The sequence below is a fragment of the Kogia breviceps genome, chromosome 17 (genome assembly GCF_026419965.1).
Source record: "Kogia breviceps isolate mKogBre1 chromosome 17, mKogBre1 haplotype 1, whole genome shotgun sequence".
In the NCBI taxonomy this organism is placed as follows: Eukaryota; Metazoa; Chordata; class Mammalia; order Artiodactyla; family Physeteridae; genus Kogia; species Kogia breviceps.
The window spans coordinates 77,560,759-77,579,061 of NC_081326.1; the positions used below are offsets into that span (position 1 = coordinate 77,560,759).

The following is an 18,303-nucleotide window of genomic DNA, read 5'->3' on the forward strand; positions in this document are numbered from 1 at the left end:
TCCATACATAGAAGTGGCCTCTCTGTGGCAGGCCGCCTTTGGCCTGTGATTATTGGCAATGGCACCAAAGATTGGCAGGTCTCAGGGGGGTGGTCCTGGGTGGCAGCCTGTGCAAATGACACACACACCTGGTCCCGAGTCACCACTGCCAAGTCCAGGGCCCCAAGCAGGGCTGGACTCAATGCTACATGTCAGCCTCATCCTGTGGCTCACAGGCTTTGATGAGATGCTCTATGAGCCGCTCCACAGCCCCAGCCTGTCAGTCAGGTTTGCCAGAGGGGTGGGCAGAGCAGCGATCTCCACTGCATGTTCTTTCTGCCCGTGCCAAGAAGGCCAAGGGCCCTGACCACTCTACCCTGGCCGTTTCTCCAGGCTGGGCTGGCAGAGAAAACCCGGGGAGGAGGTGATGTGGGCAGAGCAGGCTCGCTCACGCACACCTGGTGCTCAGTACCCACGGGGCCCTCTGCCCTGGGACCTGTGGGGCCCATATGACCACGCCAACACGCTGATCCTGGTGAGCAGGTGTCTCCACCTTCCTCAGGCCTGTGAGAAGGCAAGGGCTTGTGTGTCTGCTCGCACACCCCCCAGTTTTGGCAGTCCCCGTGGCTGGAGTTTTGAGGACATCTGGCCAGCCAACAACACACATCTAAGGCTCTGGTGGTGTTCTCGGGACTGAGGTGAGGCTCCTGCAGTGCTGAGGGCCGGGCTGGGAATCCCAGTGAGGGCTGCACGTCTGATCCTTGTAACCGAAGCAGCTGGGCTCTGGATATAGGGTGGGCCAGTAACACTGTCCCCAGGCCCGGGCACCGCTGCTGGAGCCAGCTCCTCCCCAAAGAGGCCCTGCTGGGGGAGTCAGGTGAGGGGGACCCAGCCGCGCCGCCTGGGGCCCCGCGGACCTGAGTGAGCATATCTCGCTGCTGAAGCCAGTCTGAGTACCTGGTGCTTAAGAAAGACGTTTTGGGTAACTTCTTTCAACCCACTCATCTGGCGGGGCTCACGGGGCTTTTCTCATGCCTCTTCCTCGTCCACAGGATCTGGGGTCTTCCCTCTGTGACTCAAACGCTACACATGTGCACCTTGACGGGAGGGACACGGGCTTTACTGAAGGTCAAACATGCCAGCAAACAAACATAAACCTCATGTGAATCTGGATGCTCCCTCTCCTAAGAGAGCAGTTCTGAATTTTTCAAAACATTCTAAATCATCAGTATAAATGATCCCATAAAAAATAAGTTAAGGCTGTAGGTTTATTCACACTTATACACATTTGTAAAGGTGAGTGGTCTATCCCATGTGAATTTTCTGATGCTGAGTAAGCCTTGAGCTCCTATTAAAAGCTTTGCCACATTCATTACATTTATAAGGTTTCTCTCCAGTGTGAATTCTCTGGTGTATAATCAGATGCGAGCGCCATCTGAATATTTTTTCACATTCATTACATTTATGAAGTTTCTTTACAGTATTAACTTTCTTACGGCTCACGTGGGTAGAAGCTTCCAGAGTATTCCCGTACTCATGGTACCACTGCGCTCGAGTGTGGATCCTCTGGTGCTCAATGAGGTACGAGCTCCGGCTGAAGGCTTTCCCACACTCGCTGCATCCGTAGGGCTTCACCCCAGCGTGAATGATCTGGTGCTGGAAAAGGGTGGAGTTCTGACTGAAGGCTTTCCCACATTCACTGCACTTATAGGGCCTTTCCCCCGTGTGCACCCGCTGGTGTATTGTGAGCTGTGTGCTCATACTGAAGGCTTTTCCACATTCGAGGCACTCGTAGGGCTTCTCCCCTTTATGGATCCTCTGATGGTAAATGAGGCTCGAGCTCTGGCTGAAGGCCTTCCCACAGTCACTGCACTCATAGGGCTTCTCTCCGGTGTGAATTCTCTGATGCTGAATTAGGTGTGAGCCCTGGACAAAGCCTTTCCCACACTCATCACACTTAAATGGTTTTTCTCCAGTGTGAGTTCTCTGGTGGCGAATAAGCCGTGAGCTGCAACCAAAGGCCTTTGAACACTTGTTGCATTTATAAGGTTTCTCTCCAGTATGCGTCAGCTGATGCTGACTAAGGCGGGAGACCCACCGGAAAGCCTTCCCACACTCGTCACACTTAAACGGTTTCTCCGTAGCGTGCAACCTCTGATGTGCAACCAGGCTGGGACTATCCGGGGTTCTCGGGAGCTGAAGTTTCTCCCCAGCGTGCATCCGCTGGTGCTGAGCTAGGGTTGAGCTCTGGCTAAAGGCCTTCCCACACTCCTGGCATGGGTAGGGCCTCTCTCCCGTGTGGGTCCTCTGGTGCCTGGCTAGCTGAGACTGCTGGCTGAAGGCCTTCCCGCACTCCCGGCAGCCATAGGGCCTCTCTCCCGTGTGGACCCTCTGATGGTGGATGAGGCTAGAGCTCTGACCAAAGGCTTTTCCACATTCCTCACACCTGTAGGGCTTCTCCCCAGTGTGAATCCTTTGATGCTGAATGAGTTTTGAGCTCAGACGAAAGGCCTTCCCACACTCAGTGCATTTAAACGGCTTCTCTCCAGTATGGATCCTCTGATGCTGAGTAAGCTGTGAGCACAACCTGAAGACCTTCCCACACTCCTCACACTCATACGGCTTCTCTCCATGCAAGGTATTCAGATGTCTCCCCTGTAAGCAATCAGGTAATTTTTTTTGGCACTCTTGGCAGCTGTTAGGTCTCTTCTGTGTATTAATTTCCTGAACCAGAGAGACATCTGAAGTAGATTGGAAACTCCTACCACAAATGTCGCATCTTTGTAAGGACCCCTGACTTTGATCACGACGACAACCCAGGCGGCCACCGCTCCCCCGCTCGCCACACCCCTGGGCCTTGTCCTCAGTGAAGGTCTCCCTGGGAGCCGCAGTCCCTGTGTTCAAGCAGTTTTTCTGGAAGAGGGAGGTTGGCTGACTCTCTGAACAGACCTCGGGATCAGAGGCGTCTCCAAAGCCAGGACTCTGGGGAAAGTCCTGGGATGGGGTTTTGACCATGACCACACGGGATTCTGATTTTAGACGGTCAATGTCTTCACAGGCCTGCTCACTCTCCGTCCTGATTGTAGAATCTGAAATGAACAGGAAATAAACTGCTGCTTATCCCCTGTGCTCAGAGAAAGGACAAAGACTGGAGGATGGGGCAGGGGTGCAGACCACCCCTGGGACTGAGCCCCCTCCCAAGACAGTCTGCATTGAGCACATGGAAAGACACTACAAGAAGTCAATGCCTTTGACAGTTCTCAAAATCTGGTTTCATTCATACTTCATTTTATGCACTCATTCAGTTACAGTGTACTTAGCAGAGTGCGAAGAGCTTCCCTCCTATGTGGGGGAAAGGTCCTCCCACGTGGAACTAGCACGAGGAAAAATCCACAAAGAAACAAAGTGAGCTCAATAGGGTGGTAGGTTTAGTGAGAGGCAGGGCTAGGCTGAGAGGTCAGAGGCTCCTAGTTGCAGAGGACATAGAGTGAGGAGGAAAGAGGGACTGAAAACTGTGAATAGATAGATGTTAGATACCAAGAACAATGAGGTGCAAGAGCTGCTGAGGGGTACACGGGTGGTGAGCCCAAGAGGACTGGGCCTCCAGCTGTCCACTGGGTGGGGTTCTGAGAAGGACCCCTGGCCTGAACTCTGTGGCGTCCAGCTGCCACCAAGCCACGCCCTCTGATGCACAGCTGGCCGTGTCCCTTGCTAGTCTGCCCCTCAGCTTCCAGGTGACCACACCCACTGGCCATACTGACTCCTCCTTCCCGTGGGTTTCTGGAGGGTCACCTACGCTGCCTGCCCTCCATATGGAGGTTTGGAGTGATGTGGTCACCAGCCAAGGAATACCTGGGGCCACCAGAAGCTAGAATAGGCAGGAAGGATCCTCCCCTACAGGTTTCAGAGAGGACATGACCCTGCTCATTCCTTGATTTTGGACATCTGGCCTCCAGAACTGAGCAACAGTAAATCTCTGCTGTTTTAAGCCTCCAGTTCATGGTGCTTTGTTATAGCAGCCCCCGGACACTAACACAGCCCCAGAGCCTTATCTGAGAGGCTGGGGTCACCCAGGGCTCCAAGAAATTCCAGAGGGAGCACTAGCAGAGGGAAGGGACAGCTGCTTAGAGCCACACTTAGTGCTCCCCTTAGAGCCACATGTGTGTACCTGTGCTCAGTAAGACTAGTAGTAAAATTACAGGGGCTTCCCCAGTGGTGCAGTGGTTCTGCCAATGCAGGGGACACGGGTTCGAGCCCTGGTCCGGGAAGATCCCACATGCCGCGGAGTGACTAACCCCGTGAGCCACAACTACTGAGCCCAAGTGCCACAACTATTGAGCCCACGTGCCTAGAGCCCATGCTCTGTGACAAGAGAAGCCACTGCAATGAGAAGCCCGTGCACCACAATGAAGAGCAGCCCCCGCTCGCCACAACTAGAGAAAGCCCGTGTGCAGCAACAAAGACCCAATGCAGCCCCCCCTCCCCCTCAAAAAAAATTACGAACTGAACAAATTGTTCTTCAAAAACAAACCATTTTTGCCATAATGCACAGGTGTTTTGTGCCCTTGCTTTTCTGTAGTTCAGTCTCTCCTGAGGCTGCCCCACCACTGGTCTACACTTCCGTACCCACCCCATGGCATTCCCAGGCAGCCCAGGAAGCCCATGTGGGTGGCACCTGGGGTCTGCCTCCAGGCTCCCACCCGCAGCCCTCTCACCCTGTGCCTGGAAGTCTCACCTGCCTGGGAGGTACTGGATGCCTCTCTCCCCTCTGCTCCTTGCAGGTCAAGGACCCATGGCTCCTGCCCCTGTTCCAGCCGGGAGATCAGCTCAGGCTTGAAGACCAGGAATCCTGCTGTGGAGGTGGCAGAGGAGGAGATGGCATTGGTGTGGCTGGGAGTGCAGCTCAGCCCTCTCTGGTTCCCAGGAGTGAAGGGCTGGGGGCTACTGGGGCACAGGGGCCCTCTCTGTCCAGGTCTATTGCCTCTTGAGGCTGGACACAGAGGAACTCCTGGACTCCCAGCCTGTCCCTGTCTCCAACCACACAGGGCCAGGATCCACAGGGAGCCCTGTCATCCGAATCTGCCTAGCAGAGGCCAGCTCCAGCCCAGGGGGAGAGAAACCAGGCACTGCCAGCACTTCCCTCAGTCCCTCAGTTCTGAGGGCAAGGACACTCCAAGAGGCTGCTGTGGTTAAAAAACAAGACAAACAACAATGACAAATCAACAAACAAAATGGATTTTAAATCAGATGGTGTAAGGACTTCCCTGGCAGTCCAGTGGTTAAGACTCCGCGCTTCCAATGCAGGGGGCACGGGTTTGACTTCCTGGTCTGGGAACTAAGATCCCACATGCTGTGCAGTGCCGCCAGGGGAAAAAAAAAAAAAAAATCAGGTGTGAAGTCCAATGGTCACCCAGCAGCCCCAGCCTCGAGTCCTCACACAAAACCCTGCGGGGCCTCGGCAGAGGGGTGGAGAGCTGCGGGCACCCACCTGACACCTGTCTTCTGGGGCCACCAGCCCCCATGTTGTGGGCCAGCCGTGTGATGTGCTCCCAGCCCATCCAAGGGCTGGCCAAGCCCTCTGGCTGAAGCACACCTCAGGTTTCCAGCCATGTGGGTGGAGAAGGGCAGGCAGAGAGAGCCTCGGTCGAAGGCTCAGGTGATGGCAGGACCCCCACAGTCAACATGAAACAGGTGTTCTTGCCAAGCCCATGTGCAACGCTCAGAGAAACATCCCTGGGCCAGCCAGGAAGGGGGTCAGGCACAAGCCACAGAATAATACCACAGACTGAGCCTGATCTAAATGCAACTAGACATGACAGCCATCACAACAAGTAGCCAAGTAGCTCAAAACTATTAGCTACCTGAAAACTAAATGATGAATTACTAAGTGGTATTTACTATAAGTCAAAATTTGTAGGGCGCAGCTGAAGCAGTACTTACAGATAAAATTTCACATTTTAAAATACATTGACCAGAAACAAGAATGATTGGGGGCTTCCCTGGTGGCACAGTGGTTAAGAATCCACCTGCCAGTGCAGGGGACACGGGTTCGAGCCCTGGTCCAGGAAGATCTCACATGCCACGGAGCAACTAAGCCTGTGAGCCACAACTACTGAGCCTGCGCTCTAGAGCCCGAGAGCCACAACTACTGAGCCCGCGCGCCTAGAGCCCGTGCTCCACAACAAGAGAAGCCACTGCAACGAAGAGTAGCCCCCGCTCGCCGCAACTAGAGAAAGTCTGTGCACAGCAATGAAGACCCAAAGCAGCCAAAAATAAATAAATTTTAAAAATTAAAAAAAAAGAAAAAAAGAAAAAAAAAAGATTCTTACTTAACTCCACACACAAAAGTGGAGCCCAGGTCTAAATGGGAAAGGTGAACTATAAAATCCACAAGAGAAAATGCAGGCCATCCCCATGGCCTTGGAGTAGAAAAGAACTTTTACATAAAACTTCAGAAGTACAACTCATAACGCAAAAACTGATCGATTTAATTACATTAAAATCTCACCTCACAAAGCTAACAAACAGGAGAGAACGGGGAAGATATTTACAAGGCACAACGCTTGTGCAGTACTATCTCATTCGATGGATCGTAAGATGCACTTAAAGAGCACATTCAGGTCTCTGAATGTGGGTCACATCTGGGACGTGCTGTCCTTAGCCGGGTGGCGCTGTGACCTGCCATGGAGCCTGTGCACATGTGGGCTGGGCCACAGCTGCTCACATCGCAGTGGCCTCAGCTGAGTAACCAGCACTGTGGTAAACACTACTCTTTGCACCGAGTGACCATATAGCAGAAGGCCAGGGAGAAAAAGCAGCAGGGCTCTTTTGAGGCTCAAGAATCAAACTGTCGCCAGGGCAGTGACTGCAATTCAGTCACTGGCAAATCAGCAACCATGTGCACACCACGCCTGAGACAGGAGGATGGGCACAGGGTAGGAGCCGTGTGGTTCATCACCGAGATCCAGCAGGAAGAATGGCTGCATCACACCGGGCAAGAAAATGAAAACCCAGCAACACTTAAGAAAGGCAGCACCACTCAGGCTCTCCATGGCCCACAGGACGCCGGCAGGTCAAAGAGTGGACACAGAAACCAACTCACCAGAGGATGGGAGGGGACAGAGCAACACCCAAGCCAACCCACTCCACGTGTCTCTCCCTTTCTATTTCAGTGATGCACACTTAATCTTGTCTAAATGTGTCTGAGAGCACTCTTAAAAGGTATAAAATAAAAAACTGAAGGGGTTTCCCTGGTGGCGCAGTGGTTGAGAGTCCGCCTGCCAATGCAGGGGACACGGGTTCGTGCCCCGGTTCGGGAGGATCCCACATGCCGCGGAGCGGCTGGGCCCGTGAGCTGTGGCCGCTGAGCTTGTGTGTCCGGAGCCTGTGCTCCGCAACGGGAGAGGCCACAGCAGTGAGAGGCCCGCGTACCACACAAAAAAAAACAAAACAAAAAACTGAAGGGATAAAAAAACATTGTGTGGCAGCGTTCTACCTCGTAACGGTACATAAAACAATGTGTTTTATGATGTATAGCATCTTAGACTCAGCGAAATCAAATACAAGAAATAACGAACACATTCAAATCAATAAGGTCCAGTGACCCCAGCAGAAAACTGGCCAAGGCTCTGAGCACTTTATAGAAGGTACCTGGCTCTACCCAACTCTGACAAGACTTGACAGATGCTCCAGGTCAGCAGTCATCAGAGAAACAGGAGCTCAAATCACGACAGGCTCACTGCATACTCCTTTGCGTGGAAACACACGAGAAAGCTGGGCCTGCGGGCTGGCCAGGACTGAAGGGGACAGGCCTGGTCCAGCAGGCTGAAAGGCCCTTGGCTGACCACACTGCTGTGTCTAGGCCACTTCTGGTGCCCCAGCCCAATGCTCTCTCAGGGGCCCAGGCACTCAAGTGTGATGGGGCTGGAGACCACATGGGGCCAGAGCCGCAGGGGTCACACACCCCTTTCACAAGGGTGCAGTCCACGTCACAGGGGGAGTGATACAACAACACAGAGACAGACATGAACTGCATTGGGGTGCCTGCCTGTGATGGTGGGGGATGGGAGAGGAAGGCAGGGCAGGGCGGGAGGGCTACAGGGAGCCCTGACAGCCTCCACAGGGTGGCACCTGCGGCATCGCTGCCACCCTGGCTTTGACTATACAGCCACCTCCTTGGATCCCATGAGCCAATAGCTTCTCTTCTGCTGTTTAAGCATTTCAAGTTTGGATTCTATTTCTCACAAGTTAATCTATTCACTCAGGCAAAAAGGAAGCTTCAGCAGCTCCCAGAAGTCCACCTACACTGTGAGTATTAAATCACGTGACATGTACAAACCCGGGAGCCTGCCTGGCTCACTGTGACCCCTCCTGGGGTTAGCTTCTGACCCATAAGGACTCACAGGCCCAAGGCCCCTGTTTAGCCCGTGAGAGCTTGACCACACGGTCTCTGTGTCCGCAACCTATAATAGAGGCCTGGGGACTTCCCTGGTGGCACAGTGGTTAAGAATCCCCCTGCCAATGCACGGGACACGGGTTCGAGCCCTGGTCAGGGAAGATCCCATGTACCGTGGAGCAACTAAGCCCCTGTGCCACAGCTACTGAGCCTGCACTCTACAGCCCGTGACCTACAACTACTGAGCCCGCATGCCACAACTACTGAAGCCCGCACGCCTAGAGCCCGTGCTCCCCAACAAGAGAAGCCACCGCAGTGAGAAGCCTGCACACAGCAACGAAGACGGAATACAACCCAAAATAAATAAAATAAAACAATACGTAAATAAATATACATAATAGAGGCCTGGCTAGGTGGGTGCTGACCGATGACGCAGGGGGTAAGGGTGTCCAGATGAAGCCTCACCTAGTCCGGCCACACTGCTGTGGTTCTCGAGCATCACCTCCTTGTAGAGGGCCCTCTGGCCAGGATCCAGACACTGCCATTCCTCCCGTGAGAAGTGCACAGCCACATCACCAAACGTCACAGCCTCCTGAAAGGACACACAACAGTCCCCCAGGAACCGCTGGGTGTCTCAGGCACATGGACCACAAGGTTGGGTGAGACAGTCACCAGGCCCCTTTGGCTCTAAAATCAAGGGGAAGAGGGAATTTCCTGGTGGTCCTGTGGTTAGGACTCCGCACTTCCACTGCAGGGGGCATAGGTGAGATCCCTGGTCAAGGAACTAAGGACCCTGCAAGCCACGCAGTGTGGCCAAAAAAATAATAATAATAAAAGAAAAGAAAATCAAGGGGAGGGACAGTATGGAGAAAGGGGCCCAGACTACGATGATATACAACCCTCCCCCGAGAGCCTCTGCCAGGGTCTGGTCTGGGCAGGTGTTTGCCCACTACCTTGGCAATGGGCATGCCCGAGACCGGCAAGGGTCACAGTGTGGAGCCGAGGGAGGGTCTAGGTGCAGGCCCAGTGGGCGGGGGGGGGGGGTGCCCAAAGGAGGAGGAAGGGGACCTCCAAGGAAGAGGGAGGGAACGGGGGAAGTCAGACTCCTACCATGTGTCTGGGTGGGTGGGGATCCGCGTGTCCCGGCCGAGAGACCTGCTGGAAGTTTCAAAAAGGTCAGAGATCAGTATCCTGGAGGCCCCAACCCCTGACTTCCAGGCCAATTGAGGGGCGTGGTACTACGTTCTTCCCCGATCCTTTACCTCTAACCCCAGGTGTTCTCTGGCAGGGACTTGGGGTGGGGCCAAAGTCGCCATGGCACCTGAGTACCTGCCCCCAGAAGCTCCATTCATCTTTTAGAGTGTGTAGTATGTATGAATCACCCCACAAACATGTAATGGGTGGTTGCCACGGGTGCCAGGTGCTCAACCAAGCAATGGGGATACAATAGTGAACAGTACACAAAGATTTTGCCTTCACGGAGCAGTCTACTGGAGAAGAGAGTTAAATGACCACACAAACAAATGCAAAATTACAGCTGTGATAATAGCACCGAAGCACAAGAAACTCTGAAAGCACTTAAACTAGGAAATTCTGACTTAGTCTGATGGGTCACCTCCCCTAGGTGCTAACTCAGCCAAGGTAACGGAGGTGGGGAGGACACTGCAGGCGGCAGGAACAACGTGTGCAAAGAGCATGAGGCAGGAAAAACCGGGGATGAATGAGCCTGTGGGGCCGCAAGAGGAAGCACGATGCGACTGGAGGCTCGAATAGACAGGAACCGGAAGGACGGACTGCAGGGACAAGAGGAGTGGACACAGGACCCCACCCCAACCCCAGCACACAAACTTGGCCCCTCCCCAGGCATCTCTCTGGGAGGTCAGAATGAGAAGCGGGCTTCTTAGGGGAGCTTTTGGCTCTCAAATCGGCTTGCTGTCCGTGAGGACAGCAAGGCTAAGGCAGCAGTGACCACTGTCAGGTGGGTCCCCACCTGGGCCTGGCCAGTGCTGGATCCTGGGTCCCCTGTAGAGAACCGCAGGCCCTTAGCGGCAAACAAAATTCAGAGAAAATACATATCGTACTCCCCCAAGGTACAGCCCTTTTTGCCACCCTCACTAAGTCTAGGTCTTCGACGGGCAGTGAGGGTGGGAAAAAGAGGGCCCTAGAAGGAGATGATTATGCAGGTAGAAGCAAGGATGCCCCTGGAGCAGGCCTAGAACCGGCGGGAAGGTTAAGAGGCTGCCGCGAGGCCGGATCTGCGGGACTCCCCCTCCCGCCTCCCACCTCTGCCGGCCAAGACGGCCGAGGCTCGACCACCGCCCCGCCAGGCGCCCACGGGCTCTGAGAGCCGCCCGCGCCACCCGCGCTTCCCCGCGGAGAGGCCGGGGGAGCGCGGGGCCTGCAGAATCGGAGGCGGAAGGACGCTGGGGCTGGTAGGCGGCCTCTCCGCCCGAGGAAGAAGAGCACGTGGGCCGCCCCGACACTGATCCGCGCGGGTTGCATCGACTCACCCTCCCCCGGTCCGCTCGAGGACCCACCCGCGGGACGACGCCGAAAACGGGCCTCGGCCGCCTGCGGCCGCTCTGCCCCGCAGACTTCCGGCCGTTCTGGGCGGTTCGGAGGCTCGCCCAACTCGGTGGTTCCCAGCTGGCCCCCGCCCCCGCCTCGGAGCCGGCGAACGGGCGGGGCCAGATCGCTGGAGAAAGGATGGAGCCCGGAGAGGGCGGGGCGGAGTCCGGTAAAGGGCGGGGTCACAGTACAAGGAGGGCGGAGCCGGGACCCAGGAAAGGCGTGGGTCTGGGACCAGAGTCTCTTGTCCTGGGGGCGGGGAGCGGACCCGGGCGAAGCGGGCGGAGAGCCTGAAGTTCGCCCGGGACGACCCCGCGTACCTCCGGTCACCAGTCCGAGGGCGCTGGTCCCCGCACTGGTCCTATGTGCTGGTTTTTCCATAGCAGAATGCACCCGCTGGGCACGTTCGAGGCCCCAGGACTACGGAGACACCCCCACCCAGGCCGTGCCCGGGGTGGAGGGGTACGGGGTGCGGGGGAACGGCCAGCTGGGGGCGCAGAGAAGCCGTGTGCAAAGAGCAGGTGTCCTGCACCTGGTGGCGCAGGTGGTCGAGGCCGAGGTCACTGCAGAGTGTGGCGGGGCACCGACAGCTCAGAGATGAGGCTGGGAGGGCCCCAGAAAGGGTGAGGACCACCAGGAGAAGGAGAGGCCCAGGGGAGGGTCGTCAACCGCGACTCCGGGCTGGGGTCCCTGGCTGCATCGCGGGGCTTGGGGCAGCAGGACAGCCCAGGACCTGCCGAGAGACCGGATGGGGTGGGACCCCAGGGGAAGGGCGGCACGCCCCGAGGTCAGGTCAAGGCTTCTCCTCGCTGCGCCCCCACCCATCCCCAACTTCGTGTGGCCCCTGGGGCCACCTGTTCTGGGTGTTCTACCAGATCCACGCTGTCCTGTGTGTAGGGGCGGGCACCCCAACTTCTCTGGGACTCAGCAGGAGCCTCCCCAGGTCCCTGCAGCCCTGGGGAGGACACTGCCTGCGTCTTCGGAGGCCTCAGCTTTGTGCGGCCCTGGTCCCTGGAGCTATTCACACTGGACAGCCCTGGAGCGGGAAGGGCGGGGGAAGGGTGCGCAGAGCTTTTCGCGGGGAGGGCCCTGACACCCGACTCGTCGATGATCCAAATCCCGGGGTCCCAGGCAAAGCCACTGTGAAATCGGAGCAAACCAAAGTGAGGAAATGGTCAGAATTAGCTCCCGGACCGACTCCTAGGGGAGGTGGAAGGGAAAAGCAAGTGCGCTCGGAGGAACCAGCTCCTCTCCCTGGGCCCCTGTGCAGCATGGTCCCGCTGCTCCCACCCCACACCTCCCAGCTCGAACTCAACTCTCCCGTCCCCACATCATCCCTGGTCACGCTCAGAGAGCATCAGTGCAAAGTATGAATAAACGAAGGAATGGAGAATGGGAAAGGGCTGCGAATACACCTGCTTCCTAACCCTAATCGCCAGCCAAGCGCTCAGGTACCCTGAGCTCACTGGTGGTCCTGATCTACTGGGAGCCTTCCTGCTGGAGGGTCTTCACACTGCACCATCTAGAGCTAGGAGGTGCTGGCAAACCTGGGCCCTAGCCTGGCCCCCTCAAGGTGAGAGGAGCACTCCCACTCAAGGTAAGGATGACCCAGGGAGCCAGAGGGGGAGCCAGGGCTGATGCTTGGGTCTGTGGACCCTGAGGACAGAGCCATCTCAGCCACCACGAAAGCCTGGCCCAGAGTGTCCACGCAGTAGACACCTGGGCAGTGTGGGAGGTGCAGGTACCAGGGCACTGAGGGTGCTGCCTGGGAGTGGGGTGAAGGAGACTGCTTCTATCCGCTGCAGGCCATTCCACGGCCTCCGTGGCTGAGTCCCAAAATCCTCACTGAGCCTTGGACCCACTGAGCAAACAGACTATTAACAGTAAGGGGCCTGGGGAACTTCCCTGGTTGTCCAGTGGCTAAGACTCCGCGCTCCGGATGCAGGGGGCCGGGGTTTGATCCCTGGTCAGGGAACTAGATCCCGCATGCCGCAACTAAAAAAAGATCTCACGAGCAGCTAAGACCCGGAGCAGCCTAAATAAATAAGTAAATAATAAATATTTAGGGACTTCCCTGGTGGTGCAGTGGTTGAGAGTCTGCCTGCCGATGCAGGGGACAGGGGTTCGTGCCCCAGTCTGGGAAGATCCCACGTGCCATGGAGTGGCCTGACCCGTGAGCCATGGCCGCTGAGTCTGCGCATCTGGAGCCTGTGCTCCGCAACAGGAGAGGCCACAGCAGTGAGAGGCCCACGTACCGCAAAATAAATAAATAAATAAATAAATAATAATTTAAAAAATAAGTAATAAGTATATATATTTTTAAAGTCAGGGGCCTGCATCGTTCCCCAAATGGTCACAGTACCCCTTCTCTGGTCCAACCCAGATTACTTTCCAGCTATTTCCAGCCTGCGATTGGGATTCCAAGCTGTAAGTGTTCCCAGGGGAAAGGCCCAGTTTAAAAATTATTTTGGGGAATTCCATGGCGGTCCAGTGGTTAGGACTCCGTTTCCATGGCCAAGGGTGCAGGTTCAATCCCTGGTCGGGGAATTTTGATCCCGCAAGCTGTGCGGCCAGAAGAAAAATTATTTTCAAAGAGGTGTGTTTCCAAGGCCAGTCTGGGCCATCTACTAGAATTTCTGCAGTCTAGTAGATGGCCCAGAGCAATAACACTTTCAATGAACCAGAGCAGACAGAGCCCCTGAAGGCCATCGCCATCCCTGAGCACTCAGGAATCGGGTGGTGTGCTAAAATGTGCCTCGGGTTTGTTCTAATCGGGGATGGTAAGACATGCAGCCTTGGAAGTGAAGGAAGATGTTTATACTCACAGGTCTCTGGAACGGGAGGCAGGGCACACCACATGGGGCCACACAGGGAAGCACTAGGGTTGGTCAGGAGGCAAAAGAGGGGAGGGAAGGTGTGGCCCAGAGCCTTCACTGGGGTTTCCGCAGGAAGGAATGGGCAAGGCAGAGCAGGTACGCTGAGTAAGCTTAGGATCATATGTTTGAATAATTTCAGCAGGCTGCAGGTTATCGGGTTATAGTTGGTCTCTAATTGTCCCATACCTGGCCCTGGGGTGATGTAGCGCAGGGAAACATTGGTGTGGTGTGTGAGTCTCATAAAGGAGATAGTGGGGAGTGTGGGCTCTGGATTGGTTGGTTTGTATCAAAGCCTTGCTTTAAGGTTCCTTTGCTATCTCTAGGAACGCCTTTTGGATTTAGCCTTGCTGGACTCAAAAGCTGGCAGGAGGAACCAGGAGACCCCAAGCCCTGAACAGAAGCAGAAGTTCCCTGAGTCCCCCAGGGAACTGTTACCTGAGAGGCCAGGGGCTTGGGGTCCTGAGCAAAATGAACGAGGTGCCAGAGGGGGCCTGAGGAGGTGGGCAGCAGGGGCTGTGGGTGACAGGCCTGTGCCCAGCACAAAGAGGCCTTGTCACCACCTGCTCCTGTCTGACTCCTGCCCCGTACTCAACTTTTTTCCCACTTGGACCAGAGTCCCTCCTTGAAGGCAGGGTCTGTGGTGTTTCCATCTTGCCTCACTCAGGGTCAGAGGGAGAGCCGAGGGCCACGTGCCCCGCCCCCCCATACTCCATCCTAGGAAGCCCACAGCCCACAAGTCCAAGCACTGTCCCCACCTCCATCCCACTCTTCCTCTGCCCTTCTGGTCCTCTAGGCCTGTCCCGAGCTGACCCCAGAGCCCGTCACCCTGCCCCAGGGCGGCCCCGGTGCCCCTCAGCTCCTGGCCCTGCTGTAGGCTCTGCTGCCTCCGGATGAGCTACCTCTGCCGAGAGTCGACTGTCTCTCCGGGTGCCTCGTGCTCCCCTGTGGCTTCAGCATGTGGCCACATGGACCCTTCCTTCTCTCTCCTGTCACCTTCTCCTGATGTCTCTCTGGTCTCCACCCCTGCAAATCCCACCTGCCCGCACTGGTGCAAACACACCACCCCAGAGTCCTGAGGGCAAGCGATCCTGCTCCCTGAGACCCCGGCCCTCACTCTCTCCCTGCCTCGCTGGCTCTCCCTCCTCAGGCGTCACTTGCACGCCCACTGCCCTGGTCACTAAGCTCTCCCTGTTCTCGCCTACTGACAGTTCTCACTCAGGGGGTCCACCTCCTCTTCTGCTAATGCCAGGGACCCGCTCTGAAAGGACCCCTCCCACTTCTCCAGAAGCCCCCTCCCGGAAAGCTGTGCCCTACTGGAGGCTCCCTTTCTGGTAAAGCTTGCCCGCCCACTCGACGGCCCCGCAGCGGGAGAGCAGCCTCCCCTTCAGACCACCGGAGCCTCTGCGCACTGCGGGACCAACCACCTCAGTTCGCCTGCGCTGAGGCCCCGGCGCGAGAGAGGGGCCCCTGGTGCACGCGAAAGGACTACAAGTCCCGGCGTGCCTTGCGGTGGCGGCAGTCGCTCCTGGACGGAAGGTTAAGGGCTCTCGGCCCCGCCCCGGAAGATAAGGCGGCTCTGGAGGGCCGCGTCTCCTCTTTCTGCAGTGCCCGGCAGCAGGTAGGACGTGTTGGTGCCGTCTGATGCCATCCGGTGTCATCCGGTGCCATCCGGCGCCCTAGGGCCCGTGAGGGACCCCAGCCGGCTCTGCAGAAGGCGCCGGGTCGCACGGCCGGGGATGGGGGAGCGGAGGGTGCCGAGACCTGGAGGGAGGAGCCGGGGGAGCGGGAGCCCTGAAGCCGGGGTGGTGGGGGTGCCTGGGCCGCCCGGCCGCTGACCGTGAGCCGCCCCCAGACCGCCGCGATGGGCCGCGTGATCCGTGGGCAGAGGAAGGGCGCCGGCTCCGTGTTCCGCGCGCATGTGAAGCACCGAAAGGGCGCCGCGCGTCTGCGCGCCGTGGACTTCGCCGAGCGACACGGTTACATCAAGGGCATCGTGAAGGTTCGGGGCGCGGGCTGGGGCGGGTGGGGGCGTGGGGCGCCCGGCGGGACCCACGCCACTCAAGCCGCCTCGGCCCGCAGGACATCATCCACGACCCGGGCCGTGGCGCGCCCCTTGCCAAGGTGGTCTTCCGGGATCCGTACCGTTTTAAGAAGCGGACGGAGTTGTTCATCGCCGCCGAGGGCATCCACACTGGCCAGTTCGTGTACTGCGGCAAGAAGGGTGAGCGTCGCGCCGAGATGGAAGGTCGCGGTGGGGAGGGACCTGCGGTTCCTTAAGGCGTAAACCAAGGTTTACGCCTTGGGTTGGGGGAGGAACACTGAGGCAGCAGCCTTCACGTGGCGAGACCTGCTTGGCCACGCATACCCGGTGGGTGCCCGGAGGCTGGCTGTGGAGTGCTGCGCTGGCCTCGTTTTTGGCAAGCAGTGGTTAGGACACACCACCTGACGCTGGTGACCGCCCTCGCAGCCCAGCTCAACATCGGCAATGTGCTCCCGGTGGGCACGATGCCCGAGGGCACCATCGTGTGTTGTCTGGAGGAGAAGCCTGGTGACCGGGGCAAGCTGGCCAGGGCCTCTGGGAACTATGCGACTGTCATCTCCCACAACCCTGAGACAAAGAAGACCAGAGTGAAGCTGCCCTCGGGTTCCAAGAAGGTCATCTCTTCCGCCAACAGGGCTGTGGTCGGTGAGTGGAATGTGGCAGTTGAATGCTGTGGGTCTCCTGTGGACAGCCAGCAGCTAGATAGGGGCCTGGAACCCAGCTGCCTGCTTCACTGAAGTGTGGGCTGTGTAAGCATGAGCACAGCTCTAAAGCGAGCGTAGCAGTTCCTACTTAACTGCTGGTTGGGTATTGAATGAGACCGAATCCACTGGGGCTCTTAAGGCAGACTTGTCTGCACTTGAGGATAACCTGGACTTGTGTGATCCTTGCTCGTGCATCCACCTGGTTAACGTCCTACCAAGAGATGTGTGATTTCCTTAAAGTCACCCAGGAAAAAAGCGTATGAACCCAAGTTTGTTTATTTTGCTTTTTGTCAACACTTTTGAATCCATGTGGCTAAGCCAGTCTTGCATGGGGGAGGCTCTTGAGGATGTGCTCACAGAATAAACAAAACAACGGCAGAGAAGTGGCAGGCTGGGTCAGCTGTCCTGTTTGGGGTGGGGAGGTGCTTGGAGGAGCCCAGTGTCAGACCCTGCAAAGGGGATGACTTCCTGGAGAACCATGGATCAAGGTAGGCATTCCAGACGATGTGAATAAAGACCTGGCTTAATGACCCTGCAGCGCCTGAAGAAACTTGTCAGCTGATAGGCTTCAAGGGGACTTGGTGCTTGGTGATGGCTTCGAGGCATTTCTGAGGTTCCTGGGAACATGTGATCCTGTATGACACATGGGGGTGGGGCACTGGCAAGGACCGAGCAGGGGATGCTCTGCCTGATGGGAGGGTCTCCCAGTGCTGGGCAGGGTGTGATACATCTCCCTGAGGTCCCTGGTCTCCCAACAGGTGTGGTGGCTGGAGGTGGCCGCATTGACAAGCCCATTCTGAAGGCCGGCCGTGCCTACCACAAGTATAAGGCAAAGAGGAATTGTTGGCCACGTGTGCGGGGTGTGGCCATGAATGTAAGTGGCCCAGAAATGGACAGTGGTGGGGGTATTCAGTGTACTGGGGCTGTGAGATTGGGTGGACAGGCTCCTTCCTATAGTGTTCCCTCTTCTCTGTGGTGGGGGGTCTGTAGTGGGAGGCTCTGGCTGATGGTTTGTATGCACAGGCTGGTTGATCATACCCTTCCCCAAGCCCTCCTGAGGTAGGTCGGGGCCACCCCCCCAACACCACTTCCTTCTTCCCACAGCCTGTTGAGCATCCCTTCGGAGGTGGCAACCACCAGCACATCGGCAAACCCTCTACCATCCGCAGAGATGCCCCTGCTGGCCGGAAAGTGGGTCTCATTGCTGCCCGCCGGACTGGGCGTCTCCGGGGAACCAAGACTGTGCAGGAGAAAGAGAATTAGGGCTGGCGGCTCAATAAAGTTTGTCTTTTTCACAGCTGAGCTGCGCTTTTCTATGGTTTCAGAGGGAAGGGTCCCTGCTGGGAGGAGTGCCCTGGTGTTCCACATATAGGGAGGAAGAAGGAAGATGAAGTTGCACTAGTGAACAGTGGAAGCTTTGGACAGAGACGGTGGGGCTGCTGGGTTGCTTCACATCTTGACTCCTGGAATCCCCCACTACCTGCACATGGAGCAGAGAAGCCCACTCACACGGAGTGTAGCCCCCAGACCTCCGTTCACTAACTTGTCTTGAGCACTTGGAGAATCTGGATGAGGGTTTGGGTGCTGTTGGGTGAGAGTGGTGTCCCTGGAACCACAGGCTGGAGAGCAGGGGTGCTGCCTGCAATGGAAGGACCAGACTAGTTTCTCAACAGATGGGCTTCCTTTTTGGCAATAGCCCACTACCACCTTGTCCCAGACTAAATGATGGACTGGTCAAAG

At 56.8% G+C, this 18,303-nt stretch overlaps 2 protein-coding genes across 19 annotated transcripts; one reads left to right on the forward strand and one right to left on the reverse strand.

Moving 5' to 3' along the window:
• Nucleotides 1–1,229: 1,229 nt before the first annotated feature.
• Nucleotides 1,230–11,049, reverse strand: ZNF7 (zinc finger protein 7). 18 transcript variants are annotated; one of them, XM_067017702.1, is made up of 6 exons: nucleotides 10,885–11,019; nucleotides 9,757–9,861; nucleotides 9,485–9,532; nucleotides 8,840–8,966; nucleotides 4,715–4,828; nucleotides 1,230–3,068 (listed from the first exon to the last, which is right to left on the reverse strand). In XM_067017702.1, exons 3-6 carry the CDS (start codon nucleotides 9,485–9,487, stop codon nucleotides 1,285–1,287), a joined length of 2,028 nt encoding a protein of 675 aa, XP_066873803.1. In that variant the 5' UTR covers nucleotides 9,488–9,532; nucleotides 9,757–9,861; nucleotides 10,885–11,019; the 3' UTR covers nucleotides 1,230–1,284. The 18 variants fall into 18 exon arrangements, with proteins under 18 accessions (XP_066873803.1, XP_066873804.1, XP_066873797.1 ...); XM_067017703.1 differs by having other exon boundaries at nucleotides 9,757–9,864; XM_067017696.1 differs by having other exon boundaries at nucleotides 4,715–4,831; nucleotides 10,912–11,016.
• A 4,297-nt stretch (nucleotides 11,050–15,346) lies between these two features.
• Nucleotides 15,347–17,865, forward strand: RPL8 (ribosomal protein L8). Its single transcript, XM_059043365.2, has 6 exons — nucleotides 15,347–15,436; nucleotides 15,671–15,817; nucleotides 15,898–16,039; nucleotides 16,286–16,504; nucleotides 17,322–17,437; nucleotides 17,668–17,865. Exons 2-6 carry the CDS (start codon nucleotides 15,680–15,682, stop codon nucleotides 17,824–17,826), a joined length of 774 nt encoding a protein of 257 aa, XP_058899348.1. The 5' UTR covers nucleotides 15,347–15,436; nucleotides 15,671–15,679; the 3' UTR covers nucleotides 17,827–17,865.
• The last annotated feature ends 438 nt before the right edge of the window (nucleotides 17,866–18,303 follow it).